Source organism: Chelmon rostratus, chromosome 10 (genome assembly GCF_017976325.1).
Source record: "Chelmon rostratus isolate fCheRos1 chromosome 10, fCheRos1.pri, whole genome shotgun sequence".
Taxonomy (NCBI): domain Eukaryota; kingdom Metazoa; phylum Chordata; class Actinopteri; order Chaetodontiformes; family Chaetodontidae; genus Chelmon; species Chelmon rostratus.
The window spans coordinates 14,185,339-14,205,584 of record NC_055667.1 but is presented as its reverse complement, the minus strand read 5'-3'; the positions used below and the strand labels follow the sequence as shown (position 1 = coordinate 14,205,584).

The following is a 20,246-nucleotide window of genomic DNA, read 5'->3' as shown; positions in this document are numbered from 1 at the left end:
CTAGGCTGGATTAGTAGACCCTGGTCGAACCTCTGCAGCATTTTACCACACACAAAATCAAACAAGATCCTGTCTTTTCATCCTTTTTTTAAGCTACAGTACATATAAAAATCAACATAGTGCGTTTAAGAACAAACAAAGCCTCCAAAAACAACAACAAAAAACATGACACTTTGAGTGCATATTGTATATGGAGGTTTCTGTCTGCTGGAGATAGCAATATCAAGAATCTCAATCTGCTCGCTTAAGTAATCTTGAGCACAATTTGTTTAACAGCAAGTGCTAAGGCAGTTAACTTGGCACAGTCATTTCCCTTTAATCCTGACATTAAGGCAGCAAACAGACACGTGGATGCTCAGGCTTCAGATGCTGACCATGCACTTGAACCTGTTCTTGAAATAGAAGAGTTCATTATGAATGTTATTAGTCTTGGAAGATGAATAGCGGAATTTCTCGTAGGCCTTTTGTGAGTCTGATTTAGTCCAGGGGAGTTTGATCTTTGATGCGTGGTTTACAATGATGTCACTACAGGAGCCAATGTGGAGGGAGCCCAGACCCTGGATGAAGAACTCTGCAGTGTCAAAAGAAAACAATTCTCACTTGGATTTCCTCTGTCAGATTTGAAGCAACCGCCATCACAGCTGTACTGCATATAGAAAATATAAACTAATATATATGATATCAGATATTACAGACACACTCACCCATATGACCCTGCCGTGCCAGGCGGGGGTCAAAGCCCACCTGCAGCACCTTATCTTTCCTCGCCATGAAGAAGTTGATGACGGCATCAGCTACCACACAATTAGGGAACCCCTCGATGACATGGTGGTAGCCACTTCTGATATGTAAACAGTCGCCCTCCTCTCCCCCCTCTTCCACCGAAATGGTGTGGCGGTAGGTCGCAGTGTAACCTGTCACCTCTCTCACTGCACCACCAACCTGAAGTCATTAAGACAGCAAAAATGTTACGCTGTGCGTGTAAATGTAAAGAAAGTCATGTGTTTACTGACAACAGTTTCGTTTAAACTCAATACAGCCATTTTCAAATCTCTTTAGAGATGCTCTATGGTGTTCAGGTCCAGAATCTGGGCGGGCCACTTCCACAAGGTTGTTTCATTGTCTTGTTAAAATATAAACCTTTGCTCTAGCCTGAGCTCCTGAGCCCTCTTGAAAAGGTTTTCACTGCATCCATCTTTCTCTCTATCCTGACTGGTCTCCCAGTCCCTGTAGCAGGAAAACAATCCCACAGCAAGACCGGGCCACCCCCGTGTCTGATGTAGGGACGGTATTAAAGAGGTGATGCTCAGCGCCTGGTCTCCTCTACACACGGCCCTGGGAATTGTGGCCACATAGTTCAATCTTCATTTCATCAGACCAGAGGATTTTGATTCTCATGGTCTGAGTCGTTAACTTGTCTTGTGGCAAACTCCCAGCGGGCTGTCATGTGCCTTTTAGTGAGGAATGGCTTCCGTCTGGTACCATAAAGGCGTGGGTGGTGGGCGTGCATTGTTTTTTCTTTGGGAGGAAAAAAACATGCAAAATTGTGCTTACTATCAGCTTTAATTAAGTGAGAGACTGTGAGAACTATGAGCCACTGCACACTGCACTTTTACACTTTCACCTCCACCTCGACCTGCACCTTCTGTGTACTTAACATTTAAGTACACACACGCTTAACTAAATGGTCAGCCATTTGCATTCAGTATATACATTTCAGTATATTTCAGCTGCTGTTGGCACATTTCACTGGTATATTTTATTGTTTAGTATATTTTTATTGTCTTAGTATATTTTCATTTCTGGTATATTTTTAATTGCATTTACGAATATTTTTACTGCATGTTGGTTAATTTTATTCTAGTATCTAGTAGCAGGACTCACTTCACATGTCATTTTCTGCCTCTGTACTCCACCATATTGGTGTTTATAAACAAACAGCAGGCATCATCGCAGCAGATACTTGCCACACACACGAGAGGTGTGTGATATTATGATACATATTGTGTGACGATAGAGAAACAGCTATCGTTTCGTATTGTGCTCTATTGTTTAATTAGTTGTGTCGCTAACCACACCCTTTACAATCATATTTGCATCTCACCAGATCCAGAGTGGTCTTCTCCAGGATGTCCACCATCTTCTCCAGCTTGGTGTTTGCAGAGAAGATGAAATCGTCATCCACCCAGAGCACATACTTGGTGGTCACTTGAGACACTGCCAGGTTTCTTCCTGCAAACCAACCCTGTGTAGATGAAGGAGGATCAACATTCGTGAACCACACTGTTTAATAATGACAATGCATGATGCTTCAAAGAGACAAATACCTCTTTACCTTGCTAAATGGCATGATGTAATGTTCAATGTGAGGCCCAGTCACTGGCTGAGGGTGTTTATTATCGTCTGCTATCACTATGGTGACGGTGGGATAATACTGCCGTATGCTGTCGATGAGATCTTTCAGTTTGTCATAGCGTAGAAAGGTCTTGGTGGCGATGGTAACAAGAGCACTAATATTATACTCTATGTGGAACCAAAAAAACAGAAAAAAAAATTACCCCATGAAGTGACGTGCTGTGACATTCAACACTTCAAAATGAAAATGAAAGTGAAAATGACTCCGCTGCTCACAGACCTGTTTGGTATCCAGAGTAGTAAAGTTTCGGGATGGTTGCATGTCCAACTTTGATGGTGAAAAAAGACTGGTGACCTTCGGTTCCAAACTGAACTGCGGGGCAAAAACAACAGCTGTGGTAAATCCAGGTTTCAGATTTCAGGGGAGGACATGAAGCAATGCACATTCATATCATCGCTAAGATAACGCAAAAATCAATGCGGTCCTTGTCACTGACAATGTTACTGTTTGCTTTGAGAGGTCTGCAGACAGGCATGCACCATGTCTCTTCCCATGGGCATAACACGTGGGCAGCTTCCCACAGTCTGCTGTGCAGGCTCGCACACCAAGTGGTCAAAGGGAGTCACTAGTGGAGCAACATGGACGAGGATTCTCTCCAAAAATTATATTTCAGTTTGTCGCTACAGTGCATTAATTAATAAAACCATACAAAGATTGTCACAATGTGTAGAATTAAATAATTCCTTACTCAGCATCTGGCGGCAGTTTCAACAACATTAGCTAGTAACGCCCCCTCACACACACGCACACACACATGCACATGTACCCGCACATACACACAGAGTTCTGTCCCTTTTCCCCTTCCTGAGCACACAGTAAGAACGACTGTTAGGAAATAGTGCTAATGTGGCTGCATTGTTCCCAGCTTGCATGCTGAGGAAGGGCGTCTCCTCAAAAAGTTCCATGCACAGACAGACTTGTGTCTGGAATTTACAATTGCACTTGTTCAGAAACACAGGGCTAAAGAAAGATCTCAGATGAGTCTGCTGCATCTGTTTCTGCCCATTTCCTCCTTCTATTTCTGCATTTCTCTACACAGTTCGGTCTTTTAATTATAATAAAAAACAACAGCTTTCGTGGAGCTTGATTTTGAGGATGGATGTTGATGGAAATTACAGAAATGTGGAAAAAGCCTGACATTTAGATGTTGTCTTTTGTGCAGCCTACATAACCTATATAGCTATATTTTTATGGCTTCCCTTTTTGCTTGGGTGGCTTGAGAGTGAGAGACAGTTCCCGTAAGCAGGTGCCTAAAGCCAGAAAGTGAAAGTTGAAAACTCTGATTTAGCAACAATCGGTCAGAGGCAAGCTAATGCATCCCAAGAGGATGGGAATATTAACATGCAGTCTCAGGAAACTTAGACTGACTTCTGCTAAAACTTTGATGCAAATGACTGTGTAGCACTGATCTGGGGGCTTTGTATGAGTATCCCCACACCCACCCAGCCTGGATATATTGTGAGTAACAGTACAGACACACAGAATCTGACACGGACGCATCTAAACACACCGGACTGCTGAACGCTCCAGCTGGAGGGTGACATGCTGTCGACTTGGCAGTAAGAATAAGCCAAGAGACTTTTTGGTAGTTATTAACCATCTAATAGTAATTGTGAACCCTGTACTGATTCATAATTACTAAATCCATTTACAATAATGTCTATTAATTCATCACTTACTGATCCAACAGAATGCAAAACATTGCATTAGGATGAAACTCCGTAAGGTTGAACAGGTGAACATGACATTCTACTTTAAGGATCAAGAGAACATCCACATGCTAACTTTACCTGTATCCGCTGTCTTGGGATGGAACACAGTGTTTGTATAGGTGACAAACTGCAGCTGCCTGTTCAGAGCGGGCAGAAGAGGACTCGACAGTATCATGTGCTTCTCCCCCTCTCCTTTAAGAGAGACGTTGGCCACTGTAGCAGCAACATCGAAAGTCCCCAGTGCTGCTGTCAAATATACCTGTTACACCATTTGCATTTGGTTTGGGTGAAAGAATAAACAAAAAAGTCTGAAACATTTAGACAGAAGAAATGAGGCATGTCAACCACAATGAAAACCCCAGAATGAGAAATTACCATATGGTCTGATCTTGTCTCTTCTTTAAGACCCAAACCTATAAGAAGAGAGCAGATATTACTGGGGATACCAACCTGGAATGAGGGTAGTATATTAGTGGTCACATTTTAACTAACAGACTTGAATAGCAAATGCAGCAAAAAAAAGAAAGCAGGTGAAGACGTAATGTTTAATTTCTTCGGTATGTGTCGTGTTAGATATGCTGTCACCTGGAATGATGATCGTTTTGAGGGGTCGCACCTCCACACCCTGGATAGGATACTGAAGGGGGCTGTTGGCCTCAGCTACAATAAATGCATCTGCAGGACTATAGGACCTACACATACAGGACATAATTAGACAGCACTGCGCAATACACACAAACACTATCGCTCTGTTTATTTAGTTTCAGTAACCTAATTTGCGTCGGGCACCGCTCACTTCAGTGGTTTGACCTTATAACACACACGCAGAAGACAAATTGTGAATTTGCTGTACAGCTCTTGTCTTGAGGATGCTCACTCCCAAAGCAACATAACAAAATGAGAAAAACTAACATAACGAGTGCTATAACAAAATGAGGGCTACAGTGAAATTTGCATCAAGTAACTCACAAGTTGAACTGAGGAAACCCCAAGCCTTAAAACAGCAAATCCAGTTGTCTTTAAGATTTCCTAAAACCAGCTGCCAAGCAAAGCAACGAGTTGAATTCCAGGCTTCCTGCATAAAACAGGTTAAACTTCAGTGTTGTATTTGCTATTAATGGTTATGGTAATGGTTAATGTGTGACTGGCCGGGGCTCTCCATAAACAACAAAAGGTCTCACTCTGTCTGTTAATCAGTGTAAGTTACTCTCAACACAATAATAGAGAGAGAGAGAAATAAAACTAACTTCTTCCACAACAGACAAAACATTCAGTGCTTATACTATTAAATATAAAATACAGCCTCTGCTCATTAGAGATTTGAACCTAAACTATCTCTTTTTTTAATTTCATTCTGTTTATATAATTGCATGGCTAAATAATACAAGCAGCAGACAAGGATGGATACCGTTTGGCTGCACTGAGCCCAAGGACATGGTAGGCTATGTGAGTCAGTCTCACCTGGCAACATTCATCCCGACCACAACACAGAAACTGCAAAAGGCTGACAGTGGCCAGGTTACTGACATCCACTTAATAACTGCAATGTAACGAGTATTGCAAATTACCCCTCATACAAATACTGCACAGATCAACGAGGTTGCAGGCAAACAGACCTAAAGCAGGATGAGGGCGGGGGAAAGACTGGGTGCACACCCAGGCTGTGAGTGAGGCCTTTAAATAGACCACACTGTCAGTGTCCTGTGGTGTTGTAGGTTGGCAGTCAACTGAAACATAAAGCATGACTCAAACGTGCCTTGTCAAACCTCGTCATTCACGACTAAACCCTGAGGGTCAGAGAGCCAATCTCTTATTCACAAAATTATTAAGCAATCCTCCTTGTACTGACGACAGCTGAAAAACTGATAAAGTCAACATTACCTCCTACGGAAGCTGCTGTACTCCTGAGCTCTGTGACGCTTTGTGGCCTCAGGGTCAGGCTGAGACTCTAAGAATGGCACGTCAAGCTTGTGGGCCCACATGCGTGGGAACAGCAGATTGGAGAACGGCAGGTGAAAGGTCTCCTCGTCACCCTGACACACACACGGGTTCTGAGCCAAACGACTGTATTAGGAAAAGACACTGCAATGAGTGAGTTGATAAGGATAAAAATGAGAGTTAAGAGAAGGATTCAGACAAACTAACAGACATGTTGACTCATAACACACCATGCCACGTCCTCCTTGATGTGATAGGCAATGTCCGGATTGCCACTGATGATGTCTTGCATTTTTGCATTGAGTTTCTTTACTGGTCTTCCCTGTCTTTGCCATATGTCGACTCCTGAGCTGGTCCCAGGGCTCCAAGCATAAAAGAGGGCCAGCAGCAGTAGTCCACTGGCCAAAATCAGTCCAAGACACTTCCTGGTGGTACGCATCTAGAAAAAAAAGATTAAAGGGAATGTCAAAACTGTGTACATGTCAGCCTCACAGGATACAGAAAACAAGGAGGAACATGAGAGACACAGGCTCTGTGTTTCACATGGTAATAAATTAATTTTAGTGGCAGATCAATCTGATTCAAGATTATCTTTGTTGCTTACTCTATTTACATCCTGTCTCCCCTTCCCTTTCGGTTAAACAGGGTTAGATCAGATCAGATTTTGCCACGCCAAGCGTGAGCCAATCATTTCTTAGCTGTCGAAGTTGAAAGAATTCTTTAAAATGCCGTTCTCTGCTGCTGTCAGCTGGTTTTTCATGTCAGATCGATGTCACCAGCCTCCACATCATGCAATTCACAATCACATCAAGTGTCCATGGCTCCTCCGACAAAATGTGATGTCACCGTGGGGTCTAATCGCCACAGACTCCTTAATTAAGTCTCTCCTTTCAAATTTATCTGGATTTACCTCTAAATTTCTAGATCTAGATCTGGAACTGCTTCCCCATATTCATGTATCATGCTGCCATTGCACAAATAAAGCTTAACCATCGCGTGAAAAGTAAACAATGTAACGCCCTACTGTCCATGCAGCTGCTATTCAAGCTCCTGTACAACCCTGAAAAAAGTCGGGACGCTGTGCAAAACATGAAAACAGAAGGCAGTCAGTCAGTAGGAACATCACAAGGGACTTAAGAGTCACTGTAACTGATAATAATAATGACTGCGTAAATATACCGTATACCGTGATATGTCATACGTGACATAACACACTGACATGGGACATTTACACCTGAACCTGTAAATCTGACTCAAGCATATCAACTGCCACAGCCGCTTTGCAGTACAGCTGATCCTGTAGGTGTTTTGAGGGCCCTTGCAAAGTTCAATATAGGCAAGTTCCAACTGTGGCTACATCCCAACTGTGCCCTCTAACTTTAAAATGTCATTATCAAGTGAAAATGACCTGCATCCACAACAACGTTTCCAGGACCTTTTAGCAGGCTAGCAGAGACCTCTGTCTGCAGTTTAACACCTAAACGAACACGAAACTGCAAAATCTCCTCTTCTATGTGCTCTTTTCAGTTTGCGAGAAAAACTGCACATGTAGGCAGCATCAGGTAAGGAGTGGGACAGACAGCCAAGGTGACCAAATCATTATTTCATGGTCATAATGCTGTCTGACAAAATCAACTTAAATGCACACACTGGGATGGTTTACGTCTTCGTTTTGGAAAAGCTCTGTTTTTTTGAAAATTAATGAATGAACTAATAAGTTTTAGTTTAGTGTTTGCAGCTGAAACTCCTGATGATCATGTGTGAGTAATCTGAGCCAATGAGAAATGTTGAATGGACCATGTGGGGTGAGTGTGCTGACGACTCAAAAACAGACTAAATACAACACACAACTGTAGAAGTTGGAAGTCTTACTAAGTATAGAATTGAAAATGTCCCATACTGTTGTTGGTTTGTATTTTTGATCAGGATCTTAGTCAGTCTACCAACAAGCACGGCTGTTGTAAAAAAAAAAACACTGCCTTGCCACCCCAGTTTTGGACTATGTAATTCAAAAATATATTCAGTATGAAAAGTTCTGGCAGGTTTAAGAGTGAAACTGTCATGTCTGAGTACAAGTGAATGGAGCATGAGTTGTGAGGATGGGAGGGGAAGTCAAAAACAGATTCTGTCACCATGAAATAAGAAACAAATGGCTAAACAGCCAAGCAGCAGTGTGGTACCAGGAGCCGGGAGAGGACACAGGGTTGGTAACAGACCAGTTGCACCTAGCTGGCCTCGTCCCTGCACCAGACAGCAGCTTTGTTTCGCTCAGCCCTGGCAGCTTCCAGTGGAGCCTCTCCTGGTCCAATGTGCAGTACACAGCAGCTGCTGATGGCATTTTTTCCTGCTAAATGTGTGTGTGGGTGCCAACTTTCACTGGAAGAAATACAGAACAGCCACACACAGATAGTAGTGGGTTGCATTGTTGAAGTGTGTTTGCTCAGCAACATTACCCGTATTTGTTTGTGTGTGGGATGGATTACACCTGACTTAACTGAGGCATTCACTTACAAGTATCTACAGGTAGTGTGCAGCTGCCAACATCACAATTTGCAGACAAACCCATTCAAATATCAGATCAGTCATCCAAGTCCAACATGCAAACCCCCAACTTGAGAAAGAACTAAAACCACATGGGAAAAAAAAAAACCACATTCAGCAATGCAGTGACAGTTTTTGTGTGACACAGAAGCTCAGAGAAAAGGACTTTGTTGGATCGGTCAGTGTGTGTGTGTGTGTTGTGTGTGTGTGTGTGTGTGTGTGTATACATACGGTATAAGGGGTGTGTGTGTCGAAAATAAGACCACACACACACACACACACACACACACACACATACACACACACAAACCCCTTAAAGTCTCCACACTACTCTCTTGCCATACATGACTACTATTTCTCTAGATCCGCCCCTGGTCTAGGGTTACTGTTACATCCTAAAAGCAAGAAGGCTGCTCTACAGTTAAGTTTGTCTCCCAGATGAATAAGATTAAGTTAAAGGAGCGACTTTGACTGATTATACTAAATAAATAAATAAATAAATAAACATGGAGCCGAAGCATGAAACGAAACAGTGATCGGCCTCCTTCTTGTCTTTCTCGATCTGTCTGGCTGACCTCCCGTGCGCATTTATTTATGCCAACTTCAGCCCGTTCATTAAGTTCTTTCTTTCTTTTATTTATTTAAATGAGTATTATATTATAAAGCAGTGAAAAGTAGATTAGACATTCCAAGAAAGGTCTAGCGGATGTTAGCCATGGTGGCGCACAAGCAAACACCTACACTGTCTTTGATAAGTACATCAGTGGAGACATGTTGGGAAGTTCCAAAAGCTCAATTCACAAGAGACAAAAAGACAAGAGGAAGAGAGATGGACATGTGTCTTACTGTTGTGGATTTCCGTGAGATAAATATTTCCAGCTTCTGGTCAAATTGGAGGAACGGACGCTTGACAGCTGAGTCTGCAGTCACGCGCGTGTGGGTTCGGGGGCGCGAGCTGGCTCACAGCCACTCCTCTCAAAGCACGGGGTAGAGCTCCAGGCTAGGCGGCCTGGTCCAATAGGAAAGCGATTGTGCTCCTATAGAGGTAAGCTGACGTTCCCGTTATGAGACAGTCTGGCCACAATTTTCACCAGCTGAAACTTGTCCTTCATACATTCTTCCAGCATGATGAAGCACGTTTGTGGCGCGCAGCAAGGAAGTTACAGCATCGGATGCGAACACGGTGCAGTGTGCGACCCACACAACTGATGTGGAAAAAAACAGTTTTCTTCCTCGTGGGCAAAACTGATGACTTTCCAGAATCAATTTTAATTTTCCTTCTGTTTTCTGATAAACTATTGAGAGCCACTGAGCTATTCTTGAGAACAAAGAATGCTCACACTGCAGTAATGCTGTTAAGACAAAACCAACAGGGTTTTCAGTTTATATTAAGCTTGCAATAAAACTACTTCCTCACAGGAATTTGACTCCTGGGAGGAAGTTGTTTTAACCTTCTCAAACTGGCCCCTTCCTCTCTTTTATTGACGCAATTGGCATGCTCTATTTATGTGTCATCATGAATCTTTATTCCCACTCTTCCCCTGCCAACAGAACCCTGCATGACACTGCTGTTGTGAGGCCTGGTGGCAAGGAAAGGGTGGACAACCCTCAGTGACGTTTCACATCCACTGTATGGTGGCAATGAGATGTCACCATATAGGGCAGAGGTGCAGGACACCACCCTGCTGGGCCACCAGTGCCCAGACGACCTTCATATCTTTCAGTATGGCCCTGTTAAACAAAGGCATGTCATATAATAGGTGTGTCACTTCCATTTTGCTGTACCTAAATCTTGATTTTGGTTTGCCTTTAACTGTACATGTGTGTTGTTGCCACTGTTGCCACAATGGGAATTCAAGACATGATAATAAAAAAAAACTGACTCTTTCAGAGCATTAAATCATGGAGCCTTCAAGGTCATGAATGAAGTTTTTTTTTTAATTTTATGCACACAAGATACTGTTAGTGCACAATAGTAAGTTAGTAGCATGTATGAAGACTTTGGGGGCTTAGATTTGTTGTGGGACAATTTGCAGTTTCATACATGCTGACCTCAAAGCTCAGAGCTGTCTAGCACCAACACCACTGAAAACACCTGTGAGGGTATTCAGGTCATTTCATCTAGGCCAATTAGAATGCACCATATTTAGTCGCATCAATTTAATAGAGTAAAGAAGTATAGTATTTCCATAAAATGTAGAAAGTGCAACACTTGAGTAAATATACTTTCCACCACAGCATATAGAGTAGAAGTTTATCAGAAGTGCAGCAGTGAGGATGTGTGGGAAGGCTTGGAGATGTTCATTTTGTTGGCTCTGTTAAGGCGACACCTAGCGGTCGGAATCGGTAGAGCAACAGCTTTCCTTCTCTTTCTTTCGCCTTCTATCTCAACATCTTTAAACAAAAAATGTCAGCATTAACAAATACGTCTACAAAAAACAAACAAAAAAACAAAAACAAATAAAACCATCAGTTAATTGTCGTTCATGCGTTTCAGGACGTGAAAAGCGGCTTCCTCTACACGTCACCCGCAGCCAGCCAATGAGAGGCCGCACTTTCAGAGCTTAGCCCGTGATGCTGGAGTAAATCTGCGCTGTGGCTCTCCTCTTAACTAATCATCTTATTCGGCGACACAAAACAGGGACGACTTCAATCAGAAACCACACATCGGATGAACGCGACCGGCACGTGACGATATGACTGACAGGTGTAGCAGGCTCGTGCCGTTTACAGACACCGGAGATATTTCGCTGCTCAAGGAGTTGCAAGCATATGGTGCACACAAATGACTGACCCCCCAGCACAGGTAAATAACACGCACATATTGGCGTAGATCTATAATGAAACTTATTCATGGCTGAGTGGAAATACGCGCACAGCTGCTGCGGACAATGACAAGATTTCAGCAGAGTTACGGACAAAGAGCTGGATTCCACATGGCCTTATTTCGCTGTCACAGCAGCCTCAGTCATGTGTTCGTGGTATAAAAGAATGCGATGCCTCGATCGGGGTGATTGGATTGTCGCCTAATTTTATTTATGGTCGAGATAATGAAAGGAAGCGTCATACGTGGATATTTTTTTTGGCCCAAAGCAACTCGTTAATCGTTAACATGTCTCGAATGTGAGGTCTTTAACCTCATCCGCGAGGAGTCCAGCGAAAACATTTTGGCATTGACATATGTTGACATTGTGTCAAGTGTGAAGTCCATGTCCACAAAGGATCTCTCTGAAGTCCTCACGCCGAAATGACAAACGGTGTCCATGTGTTCTATTACAGCTAGTCTGAACTGATTTAAAACCAGTCTTAAAGCTAAACAAAAGAAGGAAGCGTGAGGGATGAGAGCAAATCCAGTCCTGGAGCGTCTCCACAGGCGGTGATTAGTGGGACAGCACCGTCCTACTGGAGCACACCCTCTGATTTACAGTCAGTCCCACATTCAAGTGAAAACCGTTTGATTTGGGAACAAAAAAATCTACAAGTTCACAGTTCAGTCAGTGTATCGACTCCAGTAACTGTCAGGTCCAGGCGCTTTGATTTCCAGCTCACTGAGATGGTCTGTGGTTTTAGATTTTCACATCTAAATTTATTGCTACAACACACTTTGAAGTTTATTTTAAGGCAAAATGTCCCAGTGAATGTGGAAGGGGGGATTAGCCTCCAGGGGCCAATGCTTAAAATGGGTCGGAAAAGTGCATCCAGTATGATTGAGGGCTAACAGAGGGTACTCAAACCGCTTTGCATCAGTGAATATTTCATACAATGAAAAACATGTCCTGCAGAGTTTATTGCCTTCTCTGGCACAATGATTTGGAAAAAATAATACTGAGGGTACTTGAAGTTTTCAACACTCATCTTTTTAAAACCTTTTTACATGGTTGCATAACACAATTCAGCGTGCAGCTACATGCAATCAGCTCGAAGTGACAAACAATACAGAGCAATGTCAATGATCATTAGCCAGAGGGAGACATTTACAGACACATTTCAGGTCTGTCAGTCATCAAATTGATGCTGTTGTGTTGTGCAGACATGCTGTAACTGTAACGTCACGGTGCTGGAGGCGGCGTCACCATGAAGAGCTCCAGCTCCAGGTGGGCCTTCTCCCTGGGCTTCCTGGTGGGTGCGTGCAGCATCTACTTCTTCCTGCGCCAGGTGTGGTTTGAGAGGAGCTATCCCGTGCTGTCAGAGGCTCAGGAAAAAGCTACGGCCGTGGGGGAGAGCCCAACCAGCTGGAAGAAAGAGGGAGCTGCTCTCATCAACCTGCTCCACCCTCACCATGCAGGTACTCATTCACACCGGTCCTCTACAGAGGCAACCATTTAGTATGTATGGGGTGCCAAACAGAGAGTTTTAAAAGTAATTATTAGTCTTCATACCTCTGAAAGCCTGACAAAACAGTAATAAATTTAAGATACTTCCCTCTAAATTAAATCAGTTAAAACAGATTTTGCTAAATATACCACAATTCAATAAGATTTGTCTAATCTTGTTGCCAGTGACTACTGACTGGTTGCAGTAAACTGATTGGACAAATCAGTGTGTGGCATTCCTGGTACAACCGCACATACAGTAGCTGCACTGCACACCAGCTAATGTTATTTTGTATCACTGTGTTCCTCCAGATGAGGACAGCCGGGTGGCAGACGTGCTGTACAAGAAGGTTCGCGTCCTCTGCTGGGTGATGACCGGGCCGTACAACCTGCAGAGCAGAGCTCGCCATGTCAGGGCCACCTGGAGTCGCCACTGCAATGTGGTGGTGTTCATGAGCTCGGTGGAGGACCCAGACTTCCCCACTGTGGGCCTGGGTACAAAGGAGGGCCGCGACCAGCTCTACTGGAAGACCATTCGAGCCTTCCAGTATGTCTACAAGCACCACGCGAATGAAGCTGACTGGTTCCTAAAAGCTGACGATGACACCTATGTGGTGGTGGACAACCTGCGCTGGATTCTGTCCAACCACACCCCCGAGGAGCCCATCTACTTTGGCAAACGCTTCAAGCCTTACACCAAGCAAGGCTACATGAGTGGAGGTGCAGGCTATGTTCTTAGCAAAGAGGCCCTCAGGAGATTTGTGGAAGGTTTTCGGACCAAAGCTTGCACACACACCACGCCTGTGGAGGACCTAGCGCTGGGGCAGTGTTTGGAGAAGATGGGTGTTCTGGCGGGGGACTCCAGAGACACTTTGCATCGAGAAACTTTCCACCCGTTCGTGCCAGAGCACCATCTAACTAGCAAGTTCTCCAAGAGCTTCTGGTACTGGAGCTATTGTTACTACCCTATTGTTGAGGCAAGTCCCTTCACTTCTGTTTTATTTGTGAGCTAATGCTGTGGAATGGCACCACGGTATGAGCAGGTAAATATGGTAAAAGCACACATATATACATCATACCTGAAGTCAAAATGCTCAAGAATCAGGCCTCTAGAACTTATGGTTAATATATAGCAGCACTGAAAGCTGTCCAATAAAGCTAAAATGGCCAAAAAGTGCCTAAATAGGCCGCCATTAATAAAACCACAGGGTGGTTTGTGGCTATTTGGCAACACAGACATCCTGTGGAGTGGTTTAGCCTTCTTAGAAAGGGGCAAATCAGGTTAGGAAGACATTGTGTTGTGCGGGTTAACCTGTTCCTTCCTTTAATAATCCTTTAATAACATTAGTGTACATCTGCAGTCAGAGAATTCTTCTTTTTTTTTGTAAATGTACAGTAGGGACCTGGGAGTGAGTAGTGTACAACATACTGTTTAATTTTGCCTTTGATGAATTACACAGAATGTAGGTGTTGCTAAATGACTCATCAGGGGGATAATAACTAAACAAATGAATATGTGATTATCTGGCACTTTCAAATGACCCCCCCCCCCCCCCCCCCTTCCATAGAATGAGAGAATTAAAACAGAGATGAGCTCATTTTAAAGGAGATGATTGCAGCAGAGACAGTGTGCTGTCAACAAAAGGAAAATTGGTCAATTTGTCACTGATGACGTTACTAATTTGTTATACTTTGCAATTAAAATGAGACAGGTCCATTACTGATCCTGTCACACACTGACTGCCAGTGTATGGAGCTGCTTTGTTTTCTGTCTTTGAAAGGGAAACAAGAAAACAAATTTACTTTTCATGTCAAGGTAATTATGTTTTTTCAATCAGACTGTAAAAATGGAAATTTGTGGTTTGGTAACTGTCAGCACATGACAATGACAATATTGGCCAAAGAGCTTAAGGATAAGGCTGATGATATTATCTGTTCTTCTTATTGTGGTCTAAGACAAACCCAAACCAACAACAATGTGTTCCCACTAGCATGTACTTCCTTTGTAGCCAGAGTTTGATAGATTATAGCTCTGTGCCATTGACTTGTGTTGTCTGTGGAGGGAACAGGCTAACATCTTGTTGGCTTTAGTCTTGCCATTGGATTTGTAGAATATTACCTTATCCTTTAAAGAGAAGCTAATGGAAAATGCAAACACATGAGAGGTGCTACATGTAGCAATTTTACACAAGAATAGATCACTGGCACTAATTATCACAATAGTTTATGGTATTGTTAGATTCCTCTTGACAGTGGAATTGACCATATTTGCTCTTAATCCTCTTTGCACATTAAATTCCTTATTTCTTTGCATAACATTAGTTGTTTCTTTGTATTACCTCCATCAGGTTTTGTTTTTGGTTCAGTGTGTTTGTCTGTTTGTCAGACAAACCACTGGCCTACTTTTTAATGGAACTTGGTGGAGAACATGAACACTTTCAGCATCGCCACAACTGTAACAACACTTTTTTCTCAAACTAAGGTGCAGCAGTGGAAACTAATTTCTGGGTTTCACAAATGTTTGTGAAATATTTCCGATTTATAAGAACATAATAAATGCACAGCTGAGATGATCAGGATCCAGCAACCATGTTTTGACAAGAGTTCTAGTTTTGGAATTATATCCAGACACTCAGTGGTTGCCCCTGCAGATTTGCATGTCCTGCATTTGTGCAGTAAAACCTGTGAAATCTGAATGCAGTCTGGTGGATGACAGAGGCTGTCGCATTCTGACAATTGGTTGTGTTTGTTTACATGTCTCATAATTACTAATGCTAAAATGCTACATGTGGCATCTTTCAAGTGCATTATAATATCATCGTGATATGTTTTTTGAAATATTATATCTAACTTTCATCCTGATATGTATGTGTGCGTGTTTGCATGTGTGCTGTGTGTGTTATTCTTCTTCAGGGTCCGCAGTGCTGCTCTGACCTGGCGGTATCTTTCCATTATGTAGAAGCGGAGCTGATGTACACACTGGAGTACTACACCTATCACCTGAGAGCATATGGCTATAGGCCACGCTACCGGCCCTCCTTACACGAGGCCCTGAGCCTCGGCCCGCTCTCGCAGACGGCCGTGACGGCGGGACTTAAAGGGGTTCAGCAGGTGACGCATGGAAGGAGTCACACGACCTCAGCCCTCTTTGTTAGTGGAAACCAAACTAAAGCAGAGTCAGAGAAAGGGAGGGAAGACAATCTAAACTCTGGCGTCACTGAGAACAGGACTGTGGTCACACAAGGCAGGCGCCGCTGATGATGCTGCGTCTCAGCTGACCTTGAATGTGCGTGCTTGTGCCGGAGAGGTACTCAGTACCTCTGCACAGTATGTTGGCTAAATAATGTTTTCTTCTGATGGGGCTTCCATGATCCGATCACACTATATTCCAGTCAGTATGGCACTTTAACAGCTCACAGTGTGAGTGGATAAAATTTGAATATGATGCAGAGTGACAGCCCAGTATGGCTATTTTTAACCAGAAATTTGGTTTGGCTTCATTACGTGTGATAAAATCAGCATTTAAATGTATGAATTTCTGATGTCACACAGTCACATATGAGTGCTTGGAGTGATGCAGGAAAAATAGAACATACAATATCATTTTAATGTATTGCAGAAGTACCTGAGCCAATGATACAATAGCATAAGTATGAAAAGATTTTATCATTTTTAATTCATTACTTTGGATTTTCCTTTTTTTTTCTTTCATTATGGAAATGGAGAGCAGTAACAAATGGCAGTGTGTGTGTGTGTGTGTGTGTTACAACTTCAAAAGACTTAGCCTCTTATCTTCATGGCCTCTTTCCTTTTCTGGCATTAAATCTGATGCTCTTGTGTTACTTTTCTGCATTTTAATTATTTTAAAACCTTTCTGAAACAACATGAAACATGACTTTGAAATTACCATCATTTTTTTCTCTGTGTCTTTGTTTGCATTTTCCCTTTTGAATCCTCTGCAGTCATGAAGTTAATGCAGACTCTAAATCCACACTCACATGTAGAAAAGCAACGACTGCTGTGAAGATGTCTTCTCTCTTTACCTTTGAGTGATATGAGACGCTCTGATGTGGAAGTGCGTACTTCAAACCCCCCGTGCATCTGTTTAGGAACACTGTAGCGTGTGATGAACACGGCATTATACAAAACTACCGTGAAACGCACAGATGTTTTAAATGAATAAATTATGTATAAAAATTATGTTTATTTTGAACTTTGGAGAAAAAGAATAACATGATGAAGAAATAGAATATATCAGCTGTCACGTCTAATCATGTTTGGTCTTCAGATAAAACAAATACAATCTGTGTAGTTTATGGTCACTTTCATAAGCCAGCTGGCAGTTTACATTGTGAATCACATCATTAAGTCGTCTCCATCAGACATTTAGTTCATTGTTTGTATTCTCTGTGATCTTCTGTCATTGTTGCCAGATGAGAGAGCTGCTTCAGTTTGAATGTCTACAGCCCCTGAAGAAACCTGCAACAAAACACATCATACATGTAGATAGAAGTATTACTCCTACACTCATGCATTTTAAATGTGTAAAAGCAATGATTTACCAACTAGACATTTACTTCTTAGAGACATATGATGTATCTTTAAAAAAGTCCTTTAAAGTCAGCCGTGCTTTTATGATTTGAAACCTTGAACAGCAGAACTCTTCAGAACCTCCTTTATTTTCCCAGTTAAGTGTTAACTTTATTTTTCAAAGTGGAGACTGTGTGATGTTCCATCCTTCTGAGTGAAAAAGAAGAGGCACTCACCTCAGCCGGCACTTGTTGAGAAAAATGCCTCTCCTCTCTGGGTACTCTCTCCTCCAGGGGCCATTCTCTGCGAGAGCAGGCATTACAAGATAGTCCCATATCAAAGACATATTGTCCGTATGATGAACACCACAGAAAGCCTTAAATCTAAATGCCAACAAAAGCCAACAGGGCTATTGTGAATATTGGGCTTTTGAGAATTGCCACACTCACCAGGCTCTGAGTTTCTCCTTCCCATGAGACCAACAAAAATGTCATGCATTTCCCCTGATGAGAAGAATGGGAACCATTCAGTTTTGTATTTGATGAATAATTCAAAGAATTAAAAGAAAGCCACCGCTTCATATCATTATGAGATATTTCTTACTTTTTTGTGGTGACTGTACAGCGTCTGCATCTGCTGAAAATAAAATGAAATCAAAGAGGGGAAAAGCTGCTTTGTGAAATAGAAGTTACAGGAGCACTATATTACCAAATCTGAGAAGGAGAGAATTAAGTATTTTACCATTTTTGATGTTTGTTTTTCCGTTTATTATCATTAACATTAATACTATTGCTATTATCATTTGAACTTATTCTAATCAGACTACGTTCGCCAGTCGAAAACTCACCAGCATTTCTTCTTCCCATCAGACCCACAAAGCTGTCATAATCCAAATCGCTATACCTCTTGAGAATGTTCCGTTTGAGGTTGTCCAAACCTATGGTTTGCTGCAAGTATAAGAGGAAGAAGAAAAATAACTCAGTTTCTGTTAAAAGTCTGAAGGTCTGCATGTCATCTGGGTCATTATGCGCCATGAAACCTACATCTGAAGTTGATCTGCGCGATCCTGGCTCCTCGCATCTGGACTGGCTGTATCGAAGTTTCATTATGAGGAACAGAGTCACCAGCAGCAAACCTCTCCTCATTTTTTCAGAAGCGCCTGTGCGAGAATATGTGCAGTTATGGTGTTTTATTAGGTTGTTTCCTTATGGGGAAAAACATCGCCCAGCGTCGCCTTTTAATGAAGGAAACAAATGTACTCTTTTGCGCAAAAACCGCTGCGTAATTGGTGCGTAAAAGCGTGTGGTATAAGGTTTACAGATTTAGTTCACGAGACTTACTGTTTATACAATTAGTATCATTTTTATTGTTTTGATTCTCTTATATGTATCCGACAAAGAAAGAAAGAAAAAAAAACCCAATGACAATAAACATGACAATAATTGCACACAAGTGTTTCCTCTCCAAAAAGTCACGTTAAACCTTATATCCGCTTCCCCATAACAGGAAAAACAGCTGTTGTAAACAGAATAAATATGTTCATATTTCACCTCAAGCATTTAAAAGTTTTTGTTTTCTCTTTACCTGTTTTCTGTCGAGCGGATGATGTGGTTAAAGAGTCAGCTGCGCGCGCCCTGGTGCAGAGTAAAGTGGGAACGGATAGATCCTGCAGTGAGAGCCGGTCAGGATAAATGAGACGTCCACGCTTTGGGGTAATAAATAATAGCTGGATACCTGCGTAACGCCAATCAGCAACTGGAGCGTAGGTGGCGTATCATGTCTTATATCACGCTGAGTTGAAGGCTGCCTTGCCTCCTCATTGATGGTCATGATGCTGCTCAGAGCTGTTGCCCCACCACCAAGCACACACGCACACTCACCATCCAAAAAGAAAAAAAAAAAAAACGCCTTGGCAACGTCACGAGGGTATGGGTTCGTGCACTCGAGCCCATCCCTGAACATATTTGGGAATTGTCTTTGAGATTAGGCTCCTGTTGGCGTTGGGTAATAGGGAACCAAGTGACTGTAACTAATTGTGAACTGCATCTGATCATATTGTTTGAGATAAAACCTAAACTTACGTGTGCAATTTACTCATTTATTCATCTCTTTGCCACCATGCTTACTGCTCCTCTTTCCACTCCATTAACTGGTCGACATTATCACTGTAAACATAATAATCTTTTTTGGAAGTAATTACATAGATAGCAGCTGCATCTGCATTTCACTATAGGAGACAATAATGTATGTGACTAGATAGGCTGCAGAGCTGAGTGCTTTTAATTGACTGCCCAAGGCCCATTCTTACAGAAAATGTGAAAAGAAAATAAATATTTGTCCATCTACCTCTGGGCAGGTTAATGGAATGACAGTTTGATTTCCCACCGTGCTATATGAATTTAAATTAAGCTTGACTTAACACACGGCGTATTTGTACTACATACAAAAAGAGATGCTTCAGTATTGGCCGAGAACACAAATCAAGAAGTGACTATTATGAGTGCAGCCACTGAGCAGACAGACGCGTTGTTTGGACAGACACATCCTCATACCAGTACTGACACAGTGAGTAACATGCAGAGGGTCACTTTTCATGGCTGCTAAATCCTCTCTTAAATGACTCTGACAGGTGGTGAGATGAACTGTCTGTCTTGTAACTCGAATAAGCACCGATTGTGTGACACTTTTTTTTTTTTGTTTTTTTACAGTTACCTCCACGCAGCATTACGGCAGCGTGGTAAAGATACTTCATCATTTCCTACAAAATCGGCACAGGCTGGGGATTAGCATAGTAAT

The 20,246-nt window shown here is 42.4% G+C and overlaps 3 protein-coding genes across 4 annotated transcripts; 1 reads left to right on the top strand and 2 right to left on the bottom strand.

The window, feature by feature from the left end:
* Positions 1 to 70: 70 nt before the first annotated feature.
* b4galnt1a (beta-1,4-N-acetyl-galactosaminyl transferase 1a) lies at positions 71 to 9,644 on the bottom strand. The gene is made up of 11 exons (XM_041946557.1): positions 9,454 to 9,644; positions 6,297 to 6,505; positions 6,010 to 6,192; positions 4,714 to 4,820; positions 4,504 to 4,541; positions 4,207 to 4,387; positions 2,636 to 2,728; positions 2,336 to 2,523; positions 2,105 to 2,245; positions 705 to 942; positions 71 to 571 (listed from the first exon to the last, which is right to left on the bottom strand). The coding sequence occupies exons 2-11, from the start codon at positions 6,503 to 6,505 to the stop codon at positions 363 to 365; spliced, it is 1,587 nt and encodes a 528-aa protein (XP_041802491.1). The 5' UTR covers positions 9,454 to 9,644; the 3' UTR covers positions 71 to 362.
* A 1,550-nt stretch (positions 9,645 to 11,194) lies between these two features.
* c1galt1a (core 1 synthase, glycoprotein-N-acetylgalactosamine 3-beta-galactosyltransferase, 1a) lies at positions 11,195 to 16,788 on the top strand. The gene is made up of 4 exons (XM_041946463.1): positions 11,195 to 11,413; positions 12,638 to 12,892; positions 13,233 to 13,897; positions 15,834 to 16,788. Exons 2-4 carry the CDS (start codon positions 12,682 to 12,684, stop codon positions 16,176 to 16,178), a joined length of 1,221 nt encoding a protein of 406 aa, XP_041802397.1. The 5' UTR covers positions 11,195 to 11,413; positions 12,638 to 12,681; the 3' UTR covers positions 16,179 to 16,788.
* A 356-nt stretch (positions 16,789 to 17,144) lies between these two features.
* tac3a (tachykinin precursor 3a) lies at positions 17,145 to 18,595 on the bottom strand. 2 transcript variants are annotated; one of them, XM_041946499.1, is made up of 6 exons: positions 18,494 to 18,595; positions 18,298 to 18,397; positions 18,054 to 18,086; positions 17,900 to 17,953; positions 17,687 to 17,753; positions 17,145 to 17,399 (listed from the first exon to the last, which is right to left on the bottom strand). In XM_041946499.1, exons 1-6 carry the CDS (start codon positions 18,593 to 18,595, stop codon positions 17,381 to 17,383), a joined length of 375 nt encoding a protein of 124 aa, XP_041802433.1. In that variant the 3' UTR covers positions 17,145 to 17,380. The 2 variants fall into 2 exon arrangements, with proteins under 2 accessions (XP_041802433.1, XP_041802434.1); XM_041946500.1 differs by having other exon boundaries at positions 18,054 to 18,083.
* Between the last annotated feature and the right edge of the window lie 1,651 nt (positions 18,596 to 20,246).

Bases quoted from the DNA above. Each gene is read 5' to 3' on its own strand.
- tac3a (XM_041946499.1), bottom strand. From the start codon at position 18,595: ATGAGGAGAGGTTTGCTGCTGGTGACTCTGTTCCTCATAATGAAACTT. The intron at 18,398-18,493 runs GTAGGTTTCATG...TTATACTTGCAG, and splicing joins CGCGCAGATCAACTTCAGAT to CAAACCATAGGTTTGGACAA. The intron at 18,087-18,297 runs GTGAGTTTTCGA...TTTTATTTTCAG, and splicing joins GATGGGAAGAAGAAATGCTG to CAGATGCAGACGCTGTACAG.
- b4galnt1a (XM_041946557.1), bottom strand. From the start codon at position 6,505: ATGCGTACCACCAGGAAGTGTCTTGGACTGATTTTGGCCAGTGGACTA. The intron at 4,388-4,503 runs GTAATTTCTCAT...ATGGTGTAACAG, and splicing joins AGACAAGATCAGACCATATG to GTATATTTGACAGCAGCACT. The intron at 2,246-2,335 runs GTAAAGAGGTAT...TCATCTACACAG, and splicing joins ACATCATGCCATTTAGCAAG to GGTTGGTTTGCAGGAAGAAA.
- c1galt1a (XM_041946463.1), top strand. From the start codon at position 12,682: ATGAAGAGCTCCAGCTCCAGGTGGGCCTTCTCCCTGGGCTTCCTGGTG. The intron at 12,893-13,232 runs GTACTCATTCAC...GTGTTCCTCCAG, and splicing joins GCTCCACCCTCACCATGCAG to ATGAGGACAGCCGGGTGGCA. The intron at 13,898-15,833 runs GCAAGTCCCTTC...ATTCTTCTTCAG, and splicing joins GTTACTACCCTATTGTTGAG to GGTCCGCAGTGCTGCTCTGA.